General features: G+C 35.9%; 1 protein-coding gene across 11 annotated transcripts in view; it reads left to right on the top strand.

Annotated features, from left to right (window-relative positions):
- cita (citron rho-interacting serine/threonine kinase a) overlaps positions 1-23,055 on the top strand; it is an 86,040-nt gene that overhangs the window by 34,525 nt on the left and 28,460 nt on the right. For all 11 annotated transcript variants that reach the window (XM_052555541.1, XM_052555540.1, XM_052555539.1 and 8 more), the window contains exons 11-17: positions 7,646-7,751; positions 9,189-9,332; positions 11,209-11,328; positions 18,373-18,543; positions 19,679-19,732; positions 22,376-22,429; positions 22,640-22,780. In XM_052555541.1, coding sequence (XP_052411501.1) covers positions 7,646-7,751; positions 9,189-9,332; positions 11,209-11,328; positions 18,373-18,543; positions 19,679-19,732; positions 22,376-22,429; positions 22,640-22,780 — 790 coding nt within the window. The remainder of the gene's footprint in view (positions 1-7,645; positions 7,752-9,188; positions 9,333-11,208; positions 11,329-18,372; positions 18,544-19,678; positions 19,733-22,375; positions 22,430-22,639; positions 22,781-23,055) is intronic.

Genomic DNA, 23,055 nt, shown 5'->3' with positions numbered 1-23,055 from the left:
ACGCAGGAGAAACCATATGCTCATTACAGTGATGCAAGAATTTTTTATTTTATTTTATTTTTTGAGCCAATTTCCCTAACTCTCATTATTATGATGCTAAAATAATCCTCATTACTGTATTTCTCATTACTCATTCTTCTATCACAATGCAAAATCAACAATGCTCATAAACTGGAATTATTCTTTTTTCTTTATTTATTTATTTGTTTGGTTGTAATTCTTATTACTATAAAGCAAACAATAATTATAGTTTCTGTAATATATTTTTTCCATTTTATTAAATTTTTCCCAGTTCTTTATTACCTTAATATAAACATAAAAATCGTTACTGCAATATTTTTTTTAAAATTTTCCTCATCAAAATTCTCATCACTGTAAAAAAGAATATTGTTTAATTAAAATTTTCTCAATTCTCATTATAATAATGTAAACATTTCTCATTACTATAATGTTAATAAAATTTTCCCCCAATTTTAATTACTTTAAATCAAAATGATTTGCCATTAGTGTAATGTTTTTTTATTAATAATTAATGTATTTGTTTTCACACACCCCCCTCCCAAATTATCATTACCATAATGTAAAACTAATTCTCATCATTGTAATGGTTTTCAACATAATTTATTTAATTTGTATTTTAGTTACCCCAGTTTTCGATCACAATAATGCAATTAAAAAAAATCGAATTGCACTAATTTGAAAAGCAATTGTAAAGCATCAAAAATCATTCGTAGTGGTTGTGCTTTAATTGGGTGATTTTAATAACAATAACTGTATAAAGTAAACAGTAGTGTGTGTGTGTGTGTGTGTTTGCACGTGATGCGTACTTTATGATAATGATGTGTCGAATGGAATTTGATCCCAGATGATCCATAAACAACACGTTTTTTGTTTTATTTCCCAGGAACTGAAGGGAAAGGGGGAAAGAGAGGGTGAGCTGAAGCTTTATAAACGTTAGTCAGAATGAGAATGAACCCTGAAAGCATTTCTATGGTAACCAGAGAGAGTTTTCTTCCCACGCTCCCCCTCCGTCTCTCCTTCCATTCATATCCCTCTTCTTTCTCCAATCCTGAAATGCGTATTTGTGCAGCTGTGTCATGTTGTTGCAGTCTTCTTCTTGTAGCATTTCCAGCACCATGAAATCATCCGAATGCAACACGAGCGTCTCCAGCATGTTGATGCAGAAGCGCAGCTGCTGATTGGTGGATGGATGTGATATGAGAGCGCTGGATCCGTCTGGAGGCAAACAGAACATCTGTAATGAGCGAAACCAGTCGTGACCGCCCTCACTGATGCATGCATCATGTACCACACATTTGTTTGGTTCTGGACGTGCGACAGATAAACATCTCAGGTAGTTAGGATGTTGATTTACAGTCCAGTCGTGTCTGATCGGGCTGCAGCGGCGCTGTTGTGCCACCTTTGTGTGTTTGCTCACTATAGATCTGTCATTAACAGATTCACCAGGACAAGATCTGGTTTTGAAGATTTTTTCTCCAAACTCATTATGGTTATATTTATATTTTCTACTCTAAAGTAGAAATACATGAACCGATCAAATGTAAACCTTGAATGCAGTGTCACTCTGGATAAAAGCATCTGCTTAATGCATAAATGCAAATCTATGAATGCTCCTAAAGCATCTTTATGGTTTGTAAATGATGATAGAAGCATCAGAGCCCTTTATCTGGCATCTGGATTTCACAGCGCGAGCGACATTATCGTGTTTTCACGGCTTCACCTCACAAACCCTCTGATTATCTGAAGGATTGTGATACGGTGCTGCATGATTCTGACCGTATCTGATCTGGAAACAGCGATAGGATGGTTTTCTTCTATTCTTCTGCTGACATGTTAGAGAGGTTTTATCAAAAGATTCTCTCCAGCCACCCGATCACTTTGAGTAGTTTAGTTTTTGTGCATGCTGATTTAAAAACTTACTAGTGTTTGCAACTAAATCTGCTTTGAGGTTTTATTGCAATTGAATATGATCTTGTCCTGGTGATTAACATCAAGCTTAGCAGATATGAATTCATATTTCAAGTGTTTAGCAGGAAAGTGCAGTTAGTTTCTGCACGAGGTGACGGTACATACATTCAGGACTTATTTAAAATGAGCTATGTGTGTCATACAATTTAGTCACTTTTGTTTACAATGACGAAACAAATTGTCAAATATATATCCATTGCCGTTATAATATACATTCTTAAACTTTACAAAAAAAAATTACAATACATTATGCATTCATGCTTTTGTTTCAAATAATTTAATTAATTATTAAGATTGGGGTGAAATGCTAAATTAAGTATTGTGCTGATTCTAGTGATGTTTTTTATTTTATATGTGTCCCTGCAGCACAGAAGCAGTCATCAGTGTCACAGACGTATATTTGTAGCAATAAACAACAATACATAGTATGAGTCACAATTATACATTTCTCTTTTATGACAAAAACCTTTAGAATAATCATGTTCCCTGAAGATATTTAGTAAATCTCCTACCGTAAATATATCAAAACTGAATGTTTGATTAGTAATATTCATTGCTAAGAACTTCATTTGAACAACTTTAAAGATGATTTTCTCAATATTTAGATTTTTTTGCTCCCTCAGATTCCAGATTTTCTAATAGTTGTATCTCAGACAAATATTGTCCTCTTAACAAACCACACATCACTGGAGAGATCATTTATTCAGTGCACAGATGATGTATGATTTTTTGGTTTTGTGCTCCAGGGTCACATGTGTCCTTTAAGTTTCCTGAGGATTGTGTGATTTTTCATGATTAGTTAATTGGTGAATGAATTAAAACGGTCTATTTTCTGTCTGTTTTTTAGTATATTGGGTGCTTGTATGTGGCAATCATTAAATATTATAGTGAAAAAAGTGTTCTTTTCCGAGCAAATGTCTAAAGACCGGCCTTCATTTAGAGTGCAGTTGACCTGCTGATTGTGTGTGTGAGAGAAAGTCCTCGTTCTTCATTAAAGCTATGAAATCTGTAACAGAGGACAGCCACTTAGAGCTACCTGCCACACTTGTTTGCCTGACCTTTCTGGATGGCGATCGATGCTGCGCAGCGTGTGTGAGCACCGCGGGGTTAACGGCGTCGCCGCAGGAACATCAGGAGAACAGTTACCGAACAGAGGCTGTGAGTCAGCCTCGTCTTTGTCCGTCAGCAGAGCTAAGAATAGCTCATGTAGGAATGCATCAGCGCTCCAGCAGATCAATATCTACTGTATTCACAGAATGCACAAGTGTGTTTACATCCGCCACAGATGCCCAGAGTTAGTCAGTGCGACGGCCGCCCACTTCAGCCAAAAAGAGCAAGACGCTCTGACGCGCTTCTGCAAGTTTGCAATAGTTCGATATCAATGCTGTAATAATTGAATTCCACCTAAAGCTTTCATTGATGCTGGAAGTGAAATGCAATTCTCAAAGGCCAAAGATGTTTTCCCATCTCCGTTTAATTTTCCTTTTGAGACAGGATTTTCTCTAAGAACATGTTCTCAGTGGGCTCTGTTTGAAATACATAGCCTATAATTACACTTAGAGCCCAAACACACACACACGCGCCTCATAATCGAGTCGGTTGTGGGCCGTTCTGATCAGACCCCTGGGACGCGTCAGCTTCTCTGAAGGGAAGTGTGTTAGCGCTGGGTAATGGACTGCTTTACAGTAAACAGGCAGAACCTGTAATCTGGTTAGACTCCACTGGTGTGATGCTGTGGAGAGCAGATTCAGAGCTGGGTGTGTTTGTGTGTGTTCAGATGCTCTCCAGGGGCAGGAAGTGTTGAGATTTCCCAGTTCACAGCTCCTTCAGTTAGGACATGTGCCGTCGCGCTCCCGTAATCACATGATTTCACCGATGTGGAAACACAGATGTCATTATTACACAGATACAGTAATTTACCGTATAAAGCAGAATGTCTCAGAATTTTGGATGAATAATTGAAATATGTATTCTGTGATGTGGACTCGTGCCTGTGATTATTAAAACGCAAAAAGACTACGTAAATATGAATTTTGCATGTAAAACATACTTCTTGAATTAATAATAATTACAGTTTATTGAAACATTAATTTTTAAGGAATATAACACTGTTTTGTTTACCTGTTTTTCATCTGCACTTTGCCAAAAAATAAAAGGAATTGTTCCAATTATTTGATTACATTTTTAAAAGATTAATTAATTTGTTAGTGTTATGCATTCATTTACTTTCTGATGTTTTTGATGATATTTTTTGATTAAATCATAAAATACAGAATTCAGATAAATTAAAACAGACAACACAATTTACAAAATTCTAATTATTGTTGAAAAGGATTAATTAAAATTTTAATATAAAATTGAATCCAGAAAAATAAAAATGAAGAAAACGGACTAATGCAAAAATTAATCAGATTTTATAGCATCAAAATCATTGTGTGAGCAGTTTTGCCAACTACTGTTATTTGCTGTCATTGAGATTACTATTATACTGTACTTTAACTACTAATATTTTGAATATATTTAGAAGTTTTTAAGTATTTTTCATTTTCATGGAAAGTTGTCTTAAATTAAATTATATTAAATTTAATGAGAAATGTTGCATTGACAACTGTGCAGTAAAAAAAAATAGATATACCTCTAGTAAACAAGTAGTTTGTGAGTGTAGGCAGACTGACTGGATTACATCAGCCGCAATGCTTCATGGGAGTGAGCCTTCTTCCTGTTTCTATGGGAACAGCGATTTCTCCGATTATTGTTTAGTGTATTCACCAGCAATTTGGCTTTCAAACATGATTGATGTTCATAAAACAGAGCTGATGTGAGCCTCTACAGAAGATGAGCATCAGGTTTATACAGAATAGTGCTCTGTGCAGGAAATAAATCAGATTTGTATTATTATGTTTTTTATTCTGGAGCCCTGGTTTTGTGTTCTGTACAGACGGGAGGCAAAGAATGACGTCTAAAATGTCAGTAGTTGGTAGCAAGACTACACTGGAGTGCATTTACACTGCCATACACATTTACATGTTTTTTATTTTTAATTAGTTCTGTCTGTATTTCTGATTTTGTAACTATCGAATGATGACACTTAATAACTGAACTCTGACTCTACTCTACTTAGAGTCAATAACTCTGTTGACTCTAACATTGCTAAAACAGGGCCATGAAAAACATTAAAAGTCTTGAAATAGATTTTTGTGAAAATAAAGGCCTTAAATAGCATTACGTTATTTTCACACACATTAAAAATTTGTAGATCGTTTTGAATAAAATATAATATTATCTGTTTATTTTGAATTATAGCCTTCATAATTAATAACTTTGATTTATTCTGGATTTAGTTATTGCTTCAGTCTAAAAATCTAAGAATGATTGAATTCTGAAAGTTGCTGTAGCTGTGATGTTTCCAAAAATAATAAAAACAAATAATTGACCATATTTCCCACAATGACTCCACTGTACTGTACTGTACTGTGATGTGCTGTTCTGTAGTTTATCTGTTGATCAGAGCTAGTTGGAGCCGTCTTTCTTTATTCTCTGGGATGCAGGGAGTTGGTCCAGAGGAAGGTCAAGGAATGGACTTTGAAACATTGTGAGGGACACACCATATTAGAAAGCGTGGCCAGAATGCTCTTCTCTCTATTTCTGGCGTCTCCTTGTTTGTGCACATGAATGGTGTTGACTGTGTTTCTAATGGGATTTAAGCTGAAGCGTAAGGTCTTCAGGACTCTGTCAGAACGAGCTGCTTCCTCCGCTGCTGCAGTATTTTTGTCTGTTTTATTCTCTCTCCCTCTCTCTTTCTCTCATGTCTGCTGTGATTTTGCAGAGGCTGGGATTTCACTCTTTATTTCTGGAACATGTTTATCCGTCAGACAACATTTCATCACTTCTGAATCACTGGCATATGATGCACGTGGGAGCGCAAGTTGTTTCCTGTCTTTGTTGGTTTGTTCTGAGGTTCATGTGTCTTTTTATAATCTTGTAGGCGGTCACTTCTTTATATTTAGGCATTCATTTGTGTCATGTCTTCCTCTGTGAGAACTTTTCAACTGAAATCCAATGGTACTTTGGCTTCCTGAAGAGCATTTCCAAATATTGCTTATCAGTTTCTGGAGTGTGTGTGGGAGGAGTCTGTTAATTTGACTGACCAATGGCAAACATAGGGTGGAGTCAGTAAGGGGTGGGAGGAGTTTTAGGGAAACCTGTTTGGAAGCAGTCATAGTTTTACCTTAATTTTCCTCTTCACAGTTTTCTGAATTTCAGTCTCTTTGGTTTGCACAAGCAAAATGCATTCTGGGAAATGCTTTTTCCACTCTAATCCACAAAAGTACATTTAATGAATGTGATAAAATGTATAAACTAAATATAAATATCTAAATTTGCCATTATTTCAAACATTTTTTTAAGTATCTTGTCGAGTTAAACTTGACGAAGGTAAAATAAAATAGTTATTAATTATAGTAACATTTGAGTAAGGTCACATTTATTTGAATTGATCTAGATATGTTTGTGCAGTATTTATTAGCCTTTGTCAGTGTTGGTTAATAAAAACACATTTGCTTGTTCATTGTTCACGTAAGAGCACAGTGCATTAATGTTAACAGATTAAAAAAAATGTTTTAGTAAATATTATAAAATGAACATTAAGTCTTCTAAATGCTGCAGAAATATGGTTCATTGTCAGTTAATGTTAACTAATGCAACCTTATTGTAAAGTTACCATCTTCTTTGAATTTGATTGTGAAGTAGTTTTACAATACATGTATATTTAAACCACAGTTCTGCATCCTTTCTGAAACCTCAGGAACGGCTCTTTAGATGCTTGAATGATGTCATCAGGATCTAGAGAGAAAAGAGAGGTCGACTTCCTGTTTTACATGAGCTTAAACGGGTACACACTGATGAAAGAGCACAGGTTAATTATGCTGGTAAAATGAGTTTTTATGGTAATTTGATTTTAAAGTTGTGCACACCTCAAACAGACTCACACATGTGTAAATGAAGGACAGTTGTTGTGGTGATTATACCCTTCGGCCTGGTTTGGAAAGTTCTAGAGTAATCAGCACTTTAGCTGTGTGTGTGTGTGTGTGTGTGTGTGTGTGTGTGTGTGTCCCTCCTCAGCACATTCAGCTGTAATGAGCCGATGTCTAATGGTGGAGACAGATCTTCGAGTTGAGCAAGGCACAAGGTTGATGTGATATAAGGAGAGAATGTGAAGTGAATGATTGTCTTGACATGATGTGGACAGTCTGTCCTTGTTAATGACAAAGCCCTGTTCATCTAATCTGAGATAAGTGTAGCTCTGTTTTCATTTGCTTGTGGATGTTAGTGACGCTTGCGGTTAGTGTGCCTCAAGAGGATGTTCTACTTCATGTCATGTTAATTAATGGACGCCACATAAAGATGCTGTTCTTTTGGTTTTGAATCAATAAATGAATGAATTCACATGAAACTAATGGAGTGTGTAATGAATGTGAAAGGCTGTGCAGACGTGTGTGTGTGTGTGATATTCCCTGCATTCCCAGGAAAAAGCAAACCTCTCACACACACACACTCCTTCTGGCTTGATCATGGAGCTTTCTAACTAGACGAGTGTAAATGTTCATGCATGTGTATTATGATTCTGATTAGCTATGTTTTTCTGTGTCATCATCAGATCGGTTGGCACAGGGCTCAACTCTCCTGCCAAGACCAACTCCATGGAAAAAAAACTGCATCTCAAAAGCAAAGAACTGCAAGACACTCAAGACAAATGTCACAAGGTGAGAGCACAGAGATTTCTGGGGAGAGTCTGAATGAAAACCGATAATAATTAACTGGAATATTTAAAGCAAGTTAAACTGCATTTACACACCAACTTCTACTTTTCCTTGCTATTTCCCCCAAAACTTAGAACTGTGTTTGCATCTCACAATTCTCTTCTCTGTTCAGAATTGCAAGTTTATATCTTGCAGTATATAGACGGTTTCAACGGCATCAACATAAACAAACGTTAATGCGCGTGAGCACTTTTGTGGACCTAACTTAACTTCCGGTAGACTCCAAATAGAATCAATAACAACAGCCAAGTCCCTCTAGAGTATATATTTTTTGATAACAAACAAAATGTGTTTTCTGTGTGGATCAGGCGGACTTAATGAAAATGCTAATTCATTATTTGCCAGCAGGAGATGTTTTAAAGCATAGACATAAAGCGCGAGAAATAGAGGTTTCCCCAGTAACAGCTGTAAACAAAGCAGAGCTGGTACGCTCACACGCTGCTTTATCACGCATATAACATGCAAGTCTTCCTTCAGAAATACAGCGATATAAAAACACCTGTGCCTCGTTTTGATATTTAAACATAAATGTAAGGAATTATTATTATTACACGTGCAGTACGTTACGTAACGTTACTCATGTTTTTTTTAAAAGAAGCCTTTTTGAAAATCGATCAGTTTTAAAATTGTTGCGAGTCTCCAAAAATAAATAAATGTATGGGAAACACATCCCGCAGCACAGCCACCTGAGCCCAACTTCAGTCTACTCATCACCTTGGCTTTAACTGCGTTTGTAGATGGCACCGCAGCCAGACCCATATACACAACACAGACCGGAAGTTAACTTAGGTCCAGGCGCGTGCGCCCGATGAAACCGTCTATTGCAATTTTGCACAAGAAAATTCTGAATTGTGAGTTGCAAAAAATTGCTAGGAAGAAAATCTGAATTATGAGATTAAAAAATTTGAATTAACTTTTTTTAATTAAATTAAATTTTTATATCCTATGATGGAAACAAGCTTCCAAAGAACCTGTTATTTGGTACACTACTGTAATATTATAAAGTTAAAATTAACTTGTTTGTATCAAACATTTAAATTGCATATACAATATTTTTTTTTAAGGATATAATTCTACTCCAACTTGTTGTTCAAATATAAATATTTAAACGTTAGCTGTTATAAAATGTTTGATTTTTTTTTTTCAAACCTAATTTTTCTGAGGCTGAAACACTCATTGATTGATCGATTAAACAAGAAAGTTGTTCTGCTTCTTTCAACAACTTCGGATGTTCACTCATGTTTATTTGGTGCAGTAACTAGAAGTAAAGCAGAAGAGATGATTGGTTCGTGTGTGTGTGAGGTTGTGGTTGTGTTGGCGCTGTCCGAGCGCTGCTGTACAAGCCATTTAGACCTGGTGCTTGTGTTTGTGGCCGCTCAGATGGAGCAGGAGATCTCCCGGTTTCAGCGTAAGATGACTGACCTGGAGTCAGTGCTCCAGCAGAAGGATGTGGAGCTCAAAGCCTCCGAGACCCAGAGGAGCATCCTGGAGCAGGACCTCGCCACATACATCACCGAGTGCAGCGTGAGTGACGCTCAGACTCTCCTTACAGGATCATAACAGTCACTCATTAATCATAATGCACTTTAATTATAGAGACGAGCAGTCTGTGGAATAAATTAATAGGATATTTTGCCATAAAGGCAAAGAAATTGGCAAAATATCATAAAAAGAAAAACATTTTGTAGAAAGAATAAAGGACCAAACAAATCATTTTAATTTGGTTCTGATTTTTTTTTGTGATTTTTTTTTTTTTATTTATTTATTTATTTATTTATTTTTTTATATACTGTATTTTTACTGTAATTTAATTTTTATTAATTTATTTATGTGTTTATTCCCACAGTAATTTATTTCCAAATTTCAATAAGAAATAAAAAATACAAAAATAAAGTTACAAATAAATACAGAAAATAATTAAAAAAGGTAAATGTTGTAAAAATGAATTTAATACTAAATGTAGTTTAAAATCTAATTATAAAACAGCTCTATTATTTGTAAAGAGAGAGCCAGACAATTTACACATCTTTCTCTCGCTCTTTTGCAGTGTGAAATATTCATCTATATAATACGTATTGTTAAAAGTTGACCAATTTGAAAAGATTTGCAGCTTCATCTTACCTCGCTCTCTTTAACATTAAACTGAAGCTTCGCGCTCTGCTTCTGTGAACAGTAAACCCCGCCTACTTTGATCTGATTGGCCATCTCAGTCAGTTTGACATTGACGAGCACTGTTAGACCGCTGAGGCTTTGGTTTAAAGCTCCTAGTATGTGCAACTGGTTCAGATGTGTTAAAGTTTGGGAAAAAATGCAGTCTTTTAATTTCAGAATCTACACAACCTGAAACATGTATGTAAATTAATGAACGGTTTGTTATTTCCTTCCACGTATTTTGATGCAAAATTTGGAATGCCGCATAAGAAACCTACAACATCATGAAAACAGCAACATGCTTAAAATCTAAAAATGTGCTTATTTGGTACAGATCATTTTTAGTTTTAGTTGGTAAGTAAACATGTACACAAACTACAACGGAAACACTTAACAGAATAGCAGGTGTTATTGCATTTCACCTACTATTATTACTACCTACTACTTATTATGTGTGGAAAAGAATCTTTTGAAAATGGTATTACTGATACTTACTTTACACAAGTTTCCCAGGAAGAGAAGATTTAGTTCTCTTAAAGCACACAGGAAGGAAATGGTGTTCATTAGCAAACATTTTATGCAGTATTATATAATGTTGTGTTTGGGGATCAAGATCTACTCTTTTAAAAGTGCTGAAGCCAATCGACTGTCATCTCACTGTAGATGAACTCTCACTGAACCCCAGAGCATAACTTTTGATCATACGCCTCTAAATATGAACCAAGCCATTACTACTAACTCACAATGAGAAGTTACAGAACGAGTCTCCAGGATGACTGGGTGCTTCCTCAACAAACAAACCAATCAGAAAGAAGTTCATTATTAACATTCTCACAGATCTATTGTGCATCCTTATCATCCATAACAGATGTACAGCATTATTCACTATTGTTGCATTAACATAGCGATCTTGGGATTTTAGTGTGTTAGTAACATCGCCCATCTGTTCTTTTTCTTCAAAGTCCATAAAAATAAAAATCAGTCTAATTTGAGATGAAGAAGTAAGGCTGATCATCTCTTGGTGTTTAGGAGTGTAAGCTTTCCTTCTGGCAGTATCTATAAAACGTATCTATCGTTTTATATCTACAACAGCTAAACTGACTCGGTTTCATATCTGTTTTTAATGCAAAGACACACGCTGATAAAAGCACTCTTGGCTCGCTGTTCATTTTTTGTTCTGACCTTGCGTTCCAACCGCCGCTGCATCTCCACATAACAGACGTGTGTGTGTGTGTGTGTGTGTGTTCAGAGTCTGAAGCGCAGTCTGGAGCAGGCTCGTGTTGAAGTGTCACAGGAAGATGATAAAGCTCTCCAGCTCCTCCATGACATCAGAGAACAGAGCAACAAACTCCAGGAGATCAAGGAGCAGGTGAACAAACGCACTTCACCACACCATCACTGTGAGATCCTCGCTTTAAACAACTGTTTTACTATTCATTTATGTCTGTGATGCTCCGCTGTATTTTCAGCATCATTCCTCCAGTCTTCAGTGTCACATGATCTTCAGAAATCACTCTGATATACAGATTTACTGCTCAAGAAACATTTCTGATTATTATCAGTGTTGAAAACAGTTGTGCTGCTCAATATTTCTGAAGAAACAGTGATACATTTTATTTTTCAGGATTCACAGATGAATAGAAAGTAAAAAAAGAAGCATATTAAAGCAATACTCCCCAAGAAGCCGTGGTTTAAAGTGAATTTATAACAGCTGAGTGTTGTAGTTAGGTACAAGCTTTTATAAACTCTCTGTAAACCACGGCTCCACTGGGATTATTGCTTTTATAAAACGGTTATTCCATATGCGTGGTATGGTTTCACAAAATAAAACAAATAAGAGTAATGATATTAATAAACGCAGTATTCTTCCACCAAACAATGTAGTTCCTCTGAATCAGTTGTGGTTGCTATGAAGTAGTTGCTGAGCAACACACAAACTTAAACAAAGGTGATTTCTGAAACAGCTTTGAACTTGGCTCAGCCAATCAGAATCAAGGACCAGAACTATCTGTTTTATAATAACTGTTTTTATGTAATTGAAAACTTTTGTAATATTATAAATGTTTTTACTGTCACTTTTGAATTTATTGCATTCTTGCAGGATAACCCCGAACTATCAAAAATATGAAGCAAATATGAAATTTTTTAAACCGATTTTTGTGTGAAAACTATATTTAATATAGTAATTTGTTATTCATCAAGTAAATAATATTGAATAAGCACATGGCCACACTTCCATTGGCTCGACTTTATTAGCCACACATTCTCAGAACTGAATCCTGTAATTGAGGTCAGTCTGAAGAGACTCATCTAAACACAACTAATCACTAATCAACACGCATCATTAAGTTCCTCCACAAGCAAATCATGTTGCTTTTTCCTCAGGTTCCAGGTTTATTGGTGTTTTCCTTTCCGCATGTAGTCATTTGTTCAGAATAAGATCCTGTCAGTGATTGAGACAAACACAGTGTTCTTCCTGACTACTGCACTGGTGTGATTTCCTGTAGTGTCTGCTTGCATATAAACCAGTGAGCCCCGACTATTATAATGCAGTTAACATGTACATATATACATGTTAGATTAGTCTGATCGTTTATTGATGAACACAGCCCTGAAGTGCAGACGTCAGGCAAACATGATGCGGTTTAAGTTAGGTTAGTTCTGTGCATGTGAGCATGGCCATGAGCTCAAGGCATTATGGGGAATAATATTTCTCTGACTGAACTAGAAACAAGAATTAGTGGATAATCCTGTGACGAGCTCGTTTTTAAACCCTGAGTACTGGATCTGAGAACAGCTTTGTCCCAAAACAAACAGAATTTACAGAGAAGAACAGCAGTAAACTGAGCCGTCAGATGAAGACAGATCTTTGTTTTGTGTGCCGGTTTAAAAAAAAGTTGCATTTATTTGATCAAAAATACATTAAAAACTGAAATAATAGTATAAAAATAAAAACCGTTTTCTAATTGAATATCTAAAGTGTAATGTATTTCTGTGATGCTCCGCTGTATTTTCAGCATCATTCCTCCAGTCTTCAGTGTCACATGATCTTCAGAAATCACAATAATATACTGATTTACTGATTTAACTCAACAATAACATTTCTGATTATTATCAGTGTTGAAAACAGTTAAGCTGATAAATTTTTTGTGGAAACTAATATTTTTTTTTTTCACAGATGAATAAAAAGTTCAGAAGAACAGTATTTATTTGAAATATAAACTTTTGTAACATTATAAATGTTTACTATCACTTTTGATCAATTTAGTTAATCCTTAATGAATAAAAGTATTAATTCTTTAAAAATAATTCTTCCTGACAACAACGGTTTGAACAGAAGTGAATACTGTAACAACCAACATTGTTCTGAAGTAACATTTAACATATGTTTTGTTTGCTGCTATAATGTAGACATTGTTTATGAAGATACTTGTAGAGAACTATATTTATTACACATATGAAGAACATTGGTGTTTGCTTGATAATAACTGCAGATTACTAAAAGACCTCTGTTGTGAGTTTTTATTAGCATGCTAAACGTTTTGCTCTCGTTGTGTCTAACTGATTGACGTCTCGGCAGATCTTATCCACAACACAGCCTTCACTGTCAGTCTCCTCCGATCAATATCAGCTCGATTCAATCTCCAGATCCTCCTCTAACAATCAGTCCCCACACACACACACACATACACACACACACACACACACACACACACACACACACACACACACACACACACACACACCCAGACATTAGCTATTAATCAGGTCAGATTAATATTAAAATCAGTCAGGTCAAAATTAGTTAAATAAATGCATTTTGAAATATAATTATTTAAACAAAACCAAATAGATTAATAGCTAATAATACATAAATGATAATTTGATCACAAATAGATTATTTTTAATTATGCTGTGACTTCTTGAATGCAGAAATCTAACCTGTTTCTTAACCATTTCGTTTATGTAGGACTGAAAAATATGCATTGCATTAAGTTTATTAGTTTTACTTTATGATAAAACTATGCAACCCAAATGCAATTCAGATGCATTAATCTTAAATTTAGGCTTAAATAATGACCAGCAGTTTCGTTGTTTAATGCATTATCCAGACTCTATTGCTGTGACTGTGTGATATTTCATGAACACATAATCATTCATTGAAGTGTCATTTAATAGTGATATTTTCCATTAGGGTTCACTTAGAGCAGCTTTAAATGGCTCGATGATGGACTTTCAGAGCGTGATTGTGAATCACAGTCCCTCTGAACAAACATCTATATGGAGCAATCCTGTAATTTGCCAACTAAAACATAATTTGTCTCTTAAATGTTTCCTATTTGGATCCAAACTAAGATGCTGTCTTTGGTGGAACTGAAATGAAGGGAAGGGCTTGAGAAAGTGTGTTTCTATCAGACCTCTAAACTCAATTAACCTCGTGGAGAATCTCAGCCTGCAATCATTCACATTATATTTCAGCCGCTCGTTTAATTCTGTTACTCGCTCAAACCCTCACTAACCTGTCTGTCTGCTGTCAGCGGGTCATTTCACAGGAACAGCAGAGCCTTATCACCGCAGAAACACACAGACGTCTTATCTTTGTTAAAAAAGAACTAATTAAAACTATCAACATTTTTTTTTTTTACATATTAAGAACATTAAACATTGTGTTAATTGAAATAAAGCAGAAATAAAAGAAAAAATCAAATGCAAAGAAAAGTTTTGAATTGAAAATTTTGGCGAGTATCTGAAATAAAATGTAAAAAATTATAGTAAATTTTAATAATAAAATTACGAATACTTAAAATGGACTACGAATATAAAACTAAAGCCAATTAATGGTTGAAAACTATGTATGTAAATAATACTAAAGTAACCCTGCTCATGAGGTTATTATTGATAACACATTACTTTAAAAACATGTTGTTAATTGAAAAAAAAAAGTAAAAGTGAAAGTGACATTCAGCCAAGGATGGTGACCCATACTCAGAATTTGTGCCCATCCGAAATGCACACCCACACAGAGCAGTGAACACACACACACACACACACACTGTGAACAGGGAGCAGTGGGCAGCCATTTATGCTGCAGCACCCGTGGAGCAGTTGGGGGTTCGATGCCTTGCTCAAGGGCACCTAAGTCGTGGTATTGAAGGTGGAGAGAGAACTGTACATGTACTCCCCCCACCCAGAATTACTGCCGACCTCGTGAGTCCGAATCTCTAACCACTAGGCCACGACTTCCCCCAAAAATAAAGGTGAAATAAAATAAATATTACATGACAAAAACTAGAAATGTACTAAAAATTTAAATAGAATGAAAATTAACTTTTTACCCTTATGCATTGTTGGGGAAATTTTCGTCGTAACGTTGAGTCTTAATTTGGACACAACTTTCTCTGTTTTTCAGCAAATGTAATGATTTTTGGTGACAAATCTTATTTTGACACATATTTTGGGAAAATGCACTGACAATTTTCAAAAACTCAACAATACACTGTGGGCAAATTCACTACCCTTAGTTATGTTCGTGGATGAAAACATCCACTAAATTAAACTGCTGAAAAAAGGAATCAGCTAAATATTTATTTTCTAATTTTTTTTGCATAGATCTATTAATCAACCTCAGTCCTGATCAAAACTACCAAATGTAAAAAAAAATTTTTAAAAATCCCAAATTATAACTCTTTAATTATCAAGATCATAAATGATGTCACTGATTTGGGGAAAAACACGCACAAAATGACTTATTTTCAATATAAAAAGTAATTGTGGACTGGATATTTGTTTAACTTTTTATCACAGTCTTGGGCATGTTAAAGATTAGTAACAACATTGTCTTTGATGCATTGTTAGTTTTTGTGCAGCATTAAATTAAAAAAAATTCTCCCTCATTTATTGTTCGTGGCTGTTTTTGCCCCATCGACTTCCATTATGACGACATTTTTTGATTGCAAATCCATGACACCATAAAATCATGCATTCTTGATGGTAGTTTTCCCTGTTGGGAAGAGGTAAAATATGTATTTTTTACAGTTGATCACTAGGTGGGACCATTAACCCTTTAGATATCTGTGCAACAAAAAGCTTAGTTTCTGGTTCATATATGGAGCTATATGGAGTGTTACAGCATATAATATTGTGTGTGTGTGTGTGTGTGTGTGTGTGTGTGAGAGAGAGCGAGAGAGAGACCTTAGCACACTTAGCTTGATGTATTTGAGAAAATCAAAATGTTCACCTCAGATCTCAGAACTACATGAAGTAAACAAAAACAAAGTAAGTGTATTTATGCACCTGCAGCCTTTAGATGTTTGATGATGCATGCCATCCTGCTGGTAATTTAATGGTGAGGAGAGCAGCAAGCAACATGAGATAGGGCTTGACTTGTACCAAAGTTTTAGAAATGATTGTGCAGCTTGACCCCTTCAGCGAGCTGCAGGGTGTATGGTCTTCTCCCTCTGACACCACAGACTCAGAGTTAGATCCTGATTTTATTGTGGCACCCTTATCATCCTCTCACGCTTCCACTGAAGGTGAGGAGGATTCAGAGGATCCTGTATCAGGGTGGATTGGGAGAAATGGTAAAGTGTGGTTTTCCACCAACGTGGAGACAACTCACTTTCTTCAGCCTGCCAGAGGCGTGACTCCAGGGACGACGTGTTATGCCATTGCAAGGGTCCAGAAGTGTGTGTGTGTGTGTGTGTGTGTGTGAGAGGGAAAGAGACACCTGTATGCACTTACCTTGATGTATATAAAAAAAATCTAAATATGCACCTCAGCTCTCAGAACTACATGGAGTAAACAGACAAAGTAAGTGTATTTATGCACCTGCTGCCTTTTGATGGTGAGAAGCACAGACGGTCTTTGTGTGAAATGCTTGTCTTTTTTCGATGGTAAAGCCTGTCTAAAATCTTAAAATGCTTCAAGGATACACATGCATCAGATTTATGAACATCATTTATTATGAACCTAAATGCAATACCAACTTCAAATAAACTGCAGCTCGCTGGAGGGGTCAAGCTGCACAATCATTTCTAAACTTTGGTACAAGTCAAGCCCTTTCTCTTGTTGCTTGCTGCCCTTCTCACCATCAAATGAACAGCATGGATGGCATGCAAGTGTTTAAATCCACATAGCTTGTGTTTGTTTAGCCTGTATTTGTCACCACCATTAAAAGGCAGCAGATCTGAGGTGTACATTTTGATTTTCTCAAATACATCAAGGTTAATGGTCCCACCTAGTGATCAACCATAAAAATTAAAAATTTTACCTCTTCCCAACAGGGAAACTACCAACCATCAAGAATGCATGATTATATGGTGTCATGGCTTTGCAATCAAAAAATGTTGTTATAATGGAAGTCAATGGGGCAAAAACAGCCACGAACAATAAATGAGAGAGAACATTTTTTAATTTAATGCTGCACAAAAACTAACAATGCATCAAAGCCAATCTTGTTACTAATCTTTGGCATGCCCAAGACTGTGATAAAGGGAAAAAAATACATCCAGCCACAATTCACAAAGTCATTTTGTTAGTTTTTTCCCCCCAAATCAGTGACATAATTTATTAACTTGGATATTAAAGATTTAAAATCTTCAGGACTGAGGTTGATTAATAGATTTATGTAAAAAAAATCCATCTAATACATTTTTACAGCAGTTTAATTTAGTGGATGTTTTCATCCCGAAAGGGTAATGAATTTAAACAACGCAAAAGGGTTAAATATTTTTAAAAAGCTTATCAATTATTTTAATCAAAATAATATATAAAATATTAGAAAATGACCAGGGTTATTATTGTTACCTAAAACAATAAAAAACCGACTCGGTAGGCATGTTATTTATTTTTTAAAACCATATAAAATCTGGCTCTCTACTGGCTGGTTATCATATATGTGTCCCTGCAGCACAGAAGCAGTCATCAGTAGCACAGGTATATTTGTATCAATAGCCAGCAGTAAATTGTATGGGTCAAAATTATTTGTTTTTCTTTTATGTCAAAATTCATCAGGATATTAAGTAAAGATCATGCTCCATGAAGATATTATGTATATTTCCAACCATAAATATATCAATATATATTAATATCAAAACTAATTTTTTGATTAGTAATATGCATTGCTAAGAACTTCATTTGACCAACTTTAAAGGTGATTTTCTCAATATTTAGATTTTTTTGCTCCCTAAGATTCCAGATTTTTGAAGAGTTGTATTTCAGACAAATATTGTCCTCCTAACAAACCAGACATCAATGGAAAGATTAATCCACTTTTAGATTATGTATAAAATTGACCTTTTATGACTGGTTTTGTACTCCAGGGTCACATAGAGTAGTTTTGTGTAACTGTGCTGAAGTTTCCCCAGAAGAGCATGTTGTGTGAGTTTTCTGTGGATGTGTTTGACGTGTTCAGGAGTATCACGCTCAGCTGGAGGAGATGCAGGTGACCATCAGGCAGCTGGAGGAGGATCTGTCTGCCGCTCGCCGCCGCAGTGACCTGTACGAGACCGAGCTGAGAGAGTCACGACAGACCAGCGAAGAGCTCAAGAGGAAAGCCGCCGAATACCAGCAGAGGATCCAGAAGGTGTGTGTGTGTGTGTGTCTGTTCAGTCAGTGTCCAGTTACACTACAAAACAATTATTTTTTTTGTTTTGTTTCCAGCTCAGGGTGTGTATAACAGATTTTTTTCTTATTTTAGGTTTTAACTTGCATTAAATTAGTATTTTTTGGCAAATTCGTATTAGAAGCAAATCTGAAATAGATTTGGCATTATTATCCTATCTTACAAAATCTTACCTTATCTCTAGTCAGGAAATCTTAAATTGCATCAAGTTCAAGAATCCACTCTCAGGTCTGTTACCAAGCAACCAACACTGTGCAGCTGCTGCTGATGTAAACAGAACTGTTACCAAGCAACCAACACTGTGCAGCTACTGCTGATGTATTTGACAGTCTTTAACAGTGTCTGCAAAGAGGTCAACTGACACTGTAAAATAAGATAACGTTGTTCTGTAATGACTTTTGTCATAAATGTGGTCCTTACTGAAATGGTTATGCTTACCAAACAGGTAAGATAAAATTTTAAAGTTAGGATCTTTCTGTAATACACTTCCCGGTTACCCAGAAAATATTTTATGCTTTTTATTTTATATTTTAAACAAGCAAAATAATCTGCACAATGTTTTCTGTTTGAAATACGATCTTTTGCTTACCCCATTGGCAGATTATTTTACTTGTTCTAAGCAAAGACTTGTTTTTCTGAAAACAAGACAATAATTTTTACTTTTCTAGAAAATACTTTTTGATTTAAGAATTTTTGGATATCTTGGCTGGTAACAAGACAATAAACATCCAAATAAGAAAAGCATTTTTTTGCAGTGAATGATGACAATATCTAGTACAGACACAACCACAGTATCTCTACACAGCCAGTCAAGTGCTTGAACACATTTGGTCATTCTTTGTATATAAATTAAATTACATATTCTGTCACTATATTAAAATTAATATATATATATATATATATATATATATATATATATATATATATATATATATATATATATATATATATATATATATGCACACCATATAAATGTAATGTAAATTATCAAAATCTCCCTGGTCTATGAATACAGTAGGTGTTGTCTGTGTGTGAGGGGTTATTCTTTATGATCCTGTCATGTGATTTCTGGACTGTGTTTGTGTGTTGTGTTCAGGCGAAGGAGCAGGGGAAAGCAGAGGTGGAGGAGCTGCTCTCTAAACTCGAGAAGGTACTAATCAGTCAAACACACAATGAAATTCATCTGTATCCATATCTCAATAATTCATCCGTCATCAGATCATACGCTAGACACAAACCTCTCTAAACATCCTCTACTCGCTGCTCTTCATGCTGGGAAATCTCTATCTGGTCAAGTAGTTTCATTTAGAGAGGACACTTCTTCATGAATAAATGTTTTTATAAAATGTGATAAGCTCATCTATTAAAACTGTACTCTCGAGCACTATGTTTTACTGAAAATTAGCATTTTCTATTCAAAGTTTGCACATATTTATAGAAAAACCCTTTTAAAAAGGTACTTGATGTTATACTGAGAGCCGTGCGTACAGAGTAGATCACAAATAACAGGAAGGTTGACCAAATAATGTTTCGATTCGATATTCTACTCTATGGGCCCTATTTTAAAGATCTAAACACAAAGTGCAAAGCGCACGGCGCAGGTGCACTCAGGGCGTCTCCAAATTTAGCTATTTTAACGATGAAAAAACAGTCTGTGTTATCAGTATCATTTTTGGAATGGGCTGTCGCTATTCTCTTAATGAGTTCAATAAACCAATCAGAGTGTCATCTCCCATTCCCTTTAAGAGCGAGATGCACTTGTGCCATGGCGGACCGCTATTTACATGGCGGAAAAGCTGAACGTTTCTCAAGCGAAGAAACTGATCTGCTCATGCGCGAAGTTAAAGCGTGCGAGCAGATCATCTACGGGATAAGCAGGAATCCACCAAAGCTTCCCGAGGTGAAGGCGTGGGATAAAGTAGAATTTCATCCATCATTATAAGTAGTAATAGGCTGAATTGCAAATAGCTAGCCTAATTCTAATACACGCAATGACTATCCATCATTACATTTTTATATTTATGTAGCCTACACAATAATATTCTTTTACACTGTAATCCTTTTGTTTTTAATATTTGGCATGTTTGTGTGATGCACATCCTTGTGTGTAATAAGCAAATTCAACGCACACTTGTGGACCTGTCCAGATGCACATTTTCTTCCAACGCACTCTTTAAATATCAAAAAAATATTGCACCATTAACTTTAGACTTTAGAGCAGGTTTGAGTTGGTCTATGGCGCAGTCTATTTTGAGCTCCTTAAAATAGCAATGCGCCTGAACACACCTCTGTTTTAGACCAGCACGCCCATGGGCACACAAATGGGCGCAAATGCATTTGATAATTAAACAATATGGTGCTGGATGGGAAAATGCGAATGGCACCGGACTGAAACTAGCAAACACACTTGCACTGCGCTTTGCGTCGCATTGCGCCGGGTACATTACAGGGCCCTATATCTTCAAAAACTGACTTTTATTTTATTTTAATCGTTAAGGTGGACCATTGTTTTTTAGCCAAGCTTTTTTAGGAGTCCTGTTTGCAGTGGAACCAGAGTATATGCTGTTTTAAAAAAGTAGCTAAAATTTGTATTTTATTTTAGTTTATCTTGAAGTAAAAAAAAACGAAAACTGAAATTTATATATAGACTGTTTCAACGGTATCAACATAAACAAACGTTAATGCGCGTGAGCGCTTTTGTGGACCTAACTTAACTTCCGGTAGACTCCAAATAGAATCAATAACAACAGCCAAGTCCCTCTAGAGTAGATATTTTTTGATAACAAACAAAATGTGTTTTCTGTGTGGATCAGGCGGACTTAATGAAAATGCTAATTCATTATTTGCCAGCAGGAGATGTTTTAAAGCATAGACATAAAGCGCAAGAAATAGAGGTTTCCTCAGTAACAGCTGTAAACAAAGCAGAGCTACGCTCATACGCTGCTTTATCACGCATATAACATGCACGTCTTCCTTCAGAAATACAGCGATATAAAAACACCCGTGCCTCGTTTTGATATTTAAACATAAATGTAAGGAATTATTATTATTAAAAGTGCAGTACGTTACGTAACGTTACGTTACTCATGTTTATTTAACGAAGCCTTTTTCAAAATCGATCAGTTTTAAAATTGTGGTGAGTCTCCAAAAATAAATAAATGTATGGGAAACACATCCCGCAGCACAACCACCTGAGCCCAACTTCAGTCTACTCATCACCTTGGCTTTAACTGCGTTTGTAGATGGCACCGCAGCCAGACCCATATACACAACACAGACCGGAAGTTAACTTAGGTCCAGGCGCGTGCGCCCAATGAAACCGTCTATATAAAAAAATCTATATATAGACATCTCTATATTAAACACACACACACAAAAAAATATTTTGTTGCTAAAAAATAAAAATGGAAAATATAAACATAAAAACAGATTAAAAATAGGAATAAAAACTTTAATAGTATTTCAGTGATCGTACAATAACACTGATTGGAATGCTGATAATGTTTTGAATGTTTTTTTTTATTTTATTGTATTTTTCAGTATCAGCCTGTTCTGACTAATGCAGTTCATAAATAAACATATAACTGTTGGTCAATCCTGATATAGTCTAGTTTTAGACAAACAACAGTGCGGTCATCTCTGATCACTATCCTCGTCGTCCAGGTGCTAAACGTCTCTTTTCGAACACTGCCTTGTCATTGACTTCCCCTGCGCTGACATTATAATTTCACACTAATTCCACACTCGTCTGCTGTGTGTGAAATAAAGAGACTTAAGAGCTTCTGTGTTCCAGACGAACGCCGAGCAGCAGCTGAAGATCCAGGAGCTGCAGGATAAACTCTCAAAGGTGCAGTGTTCAGTTCTACTGTATGTTATAATGCATTACAGTCGATTACTTTAGTGTGTAATTACATAGTTTAATCCACCGTGATGGACAGTAACATCCACTAGAGTCTGTATGTTAGCATGGTTTCCCATGGACCAAAGAGTAACGACAGGCCTTAACCTCAGTACTCTCAGAGTAAGCTCTGCATTGGTTTGACCTTTGACCCTGCAGGCGGTGAAGGCGAGCACAGAAGCCACAGAGCTGCTGCAGAACATCCGTCAGGCCAAAGAGCGTCTGGAGCGAGAGCTGGAGCGTCTGCACAGCAAATCTGACCCCAGCGACACGCTGCGCAGACGCCTGCGAGAGACCGAGGTGCACACACTCAAACACACGCGCGCACATTCACACACACACACACACGCGCACTCACACACACATACTCACACGCACACACAGATAATGTGCACTATGCGCTGCTGGTGGATTGTGGGACTGACAGAAGAAAGTGTTAATGCTTCTATTAGGCAGAAATCATTGTTCACACCATTAGGACGAAAGGACAAAATATAAGCTGCATAAAGAAAATCTCTATATTTTGATATGAATCATTTTTAATTGCTGTAATATGCCTGAATATTTTCTTTTTT

This window comes from Carassius gibelio, chromosome B5, assembly GCF_023724105.1.
Source record: "Carassius gibelio isolate Cgi1373 ecotype wild population from Czech Republic chromosome B5, carGib1.2-hapl.c, whole genome shotgun sequence".
Classification (NCBI taxonomy): Eukaryota; Metazoa; Chordata; class Actinopteri; order Cypriniformes; family Cyprinidae; genus Carassius; species Carassius gibelio.
This window is presented reverse-complemented; position numbering and strand designations above follow the sequence as displayed.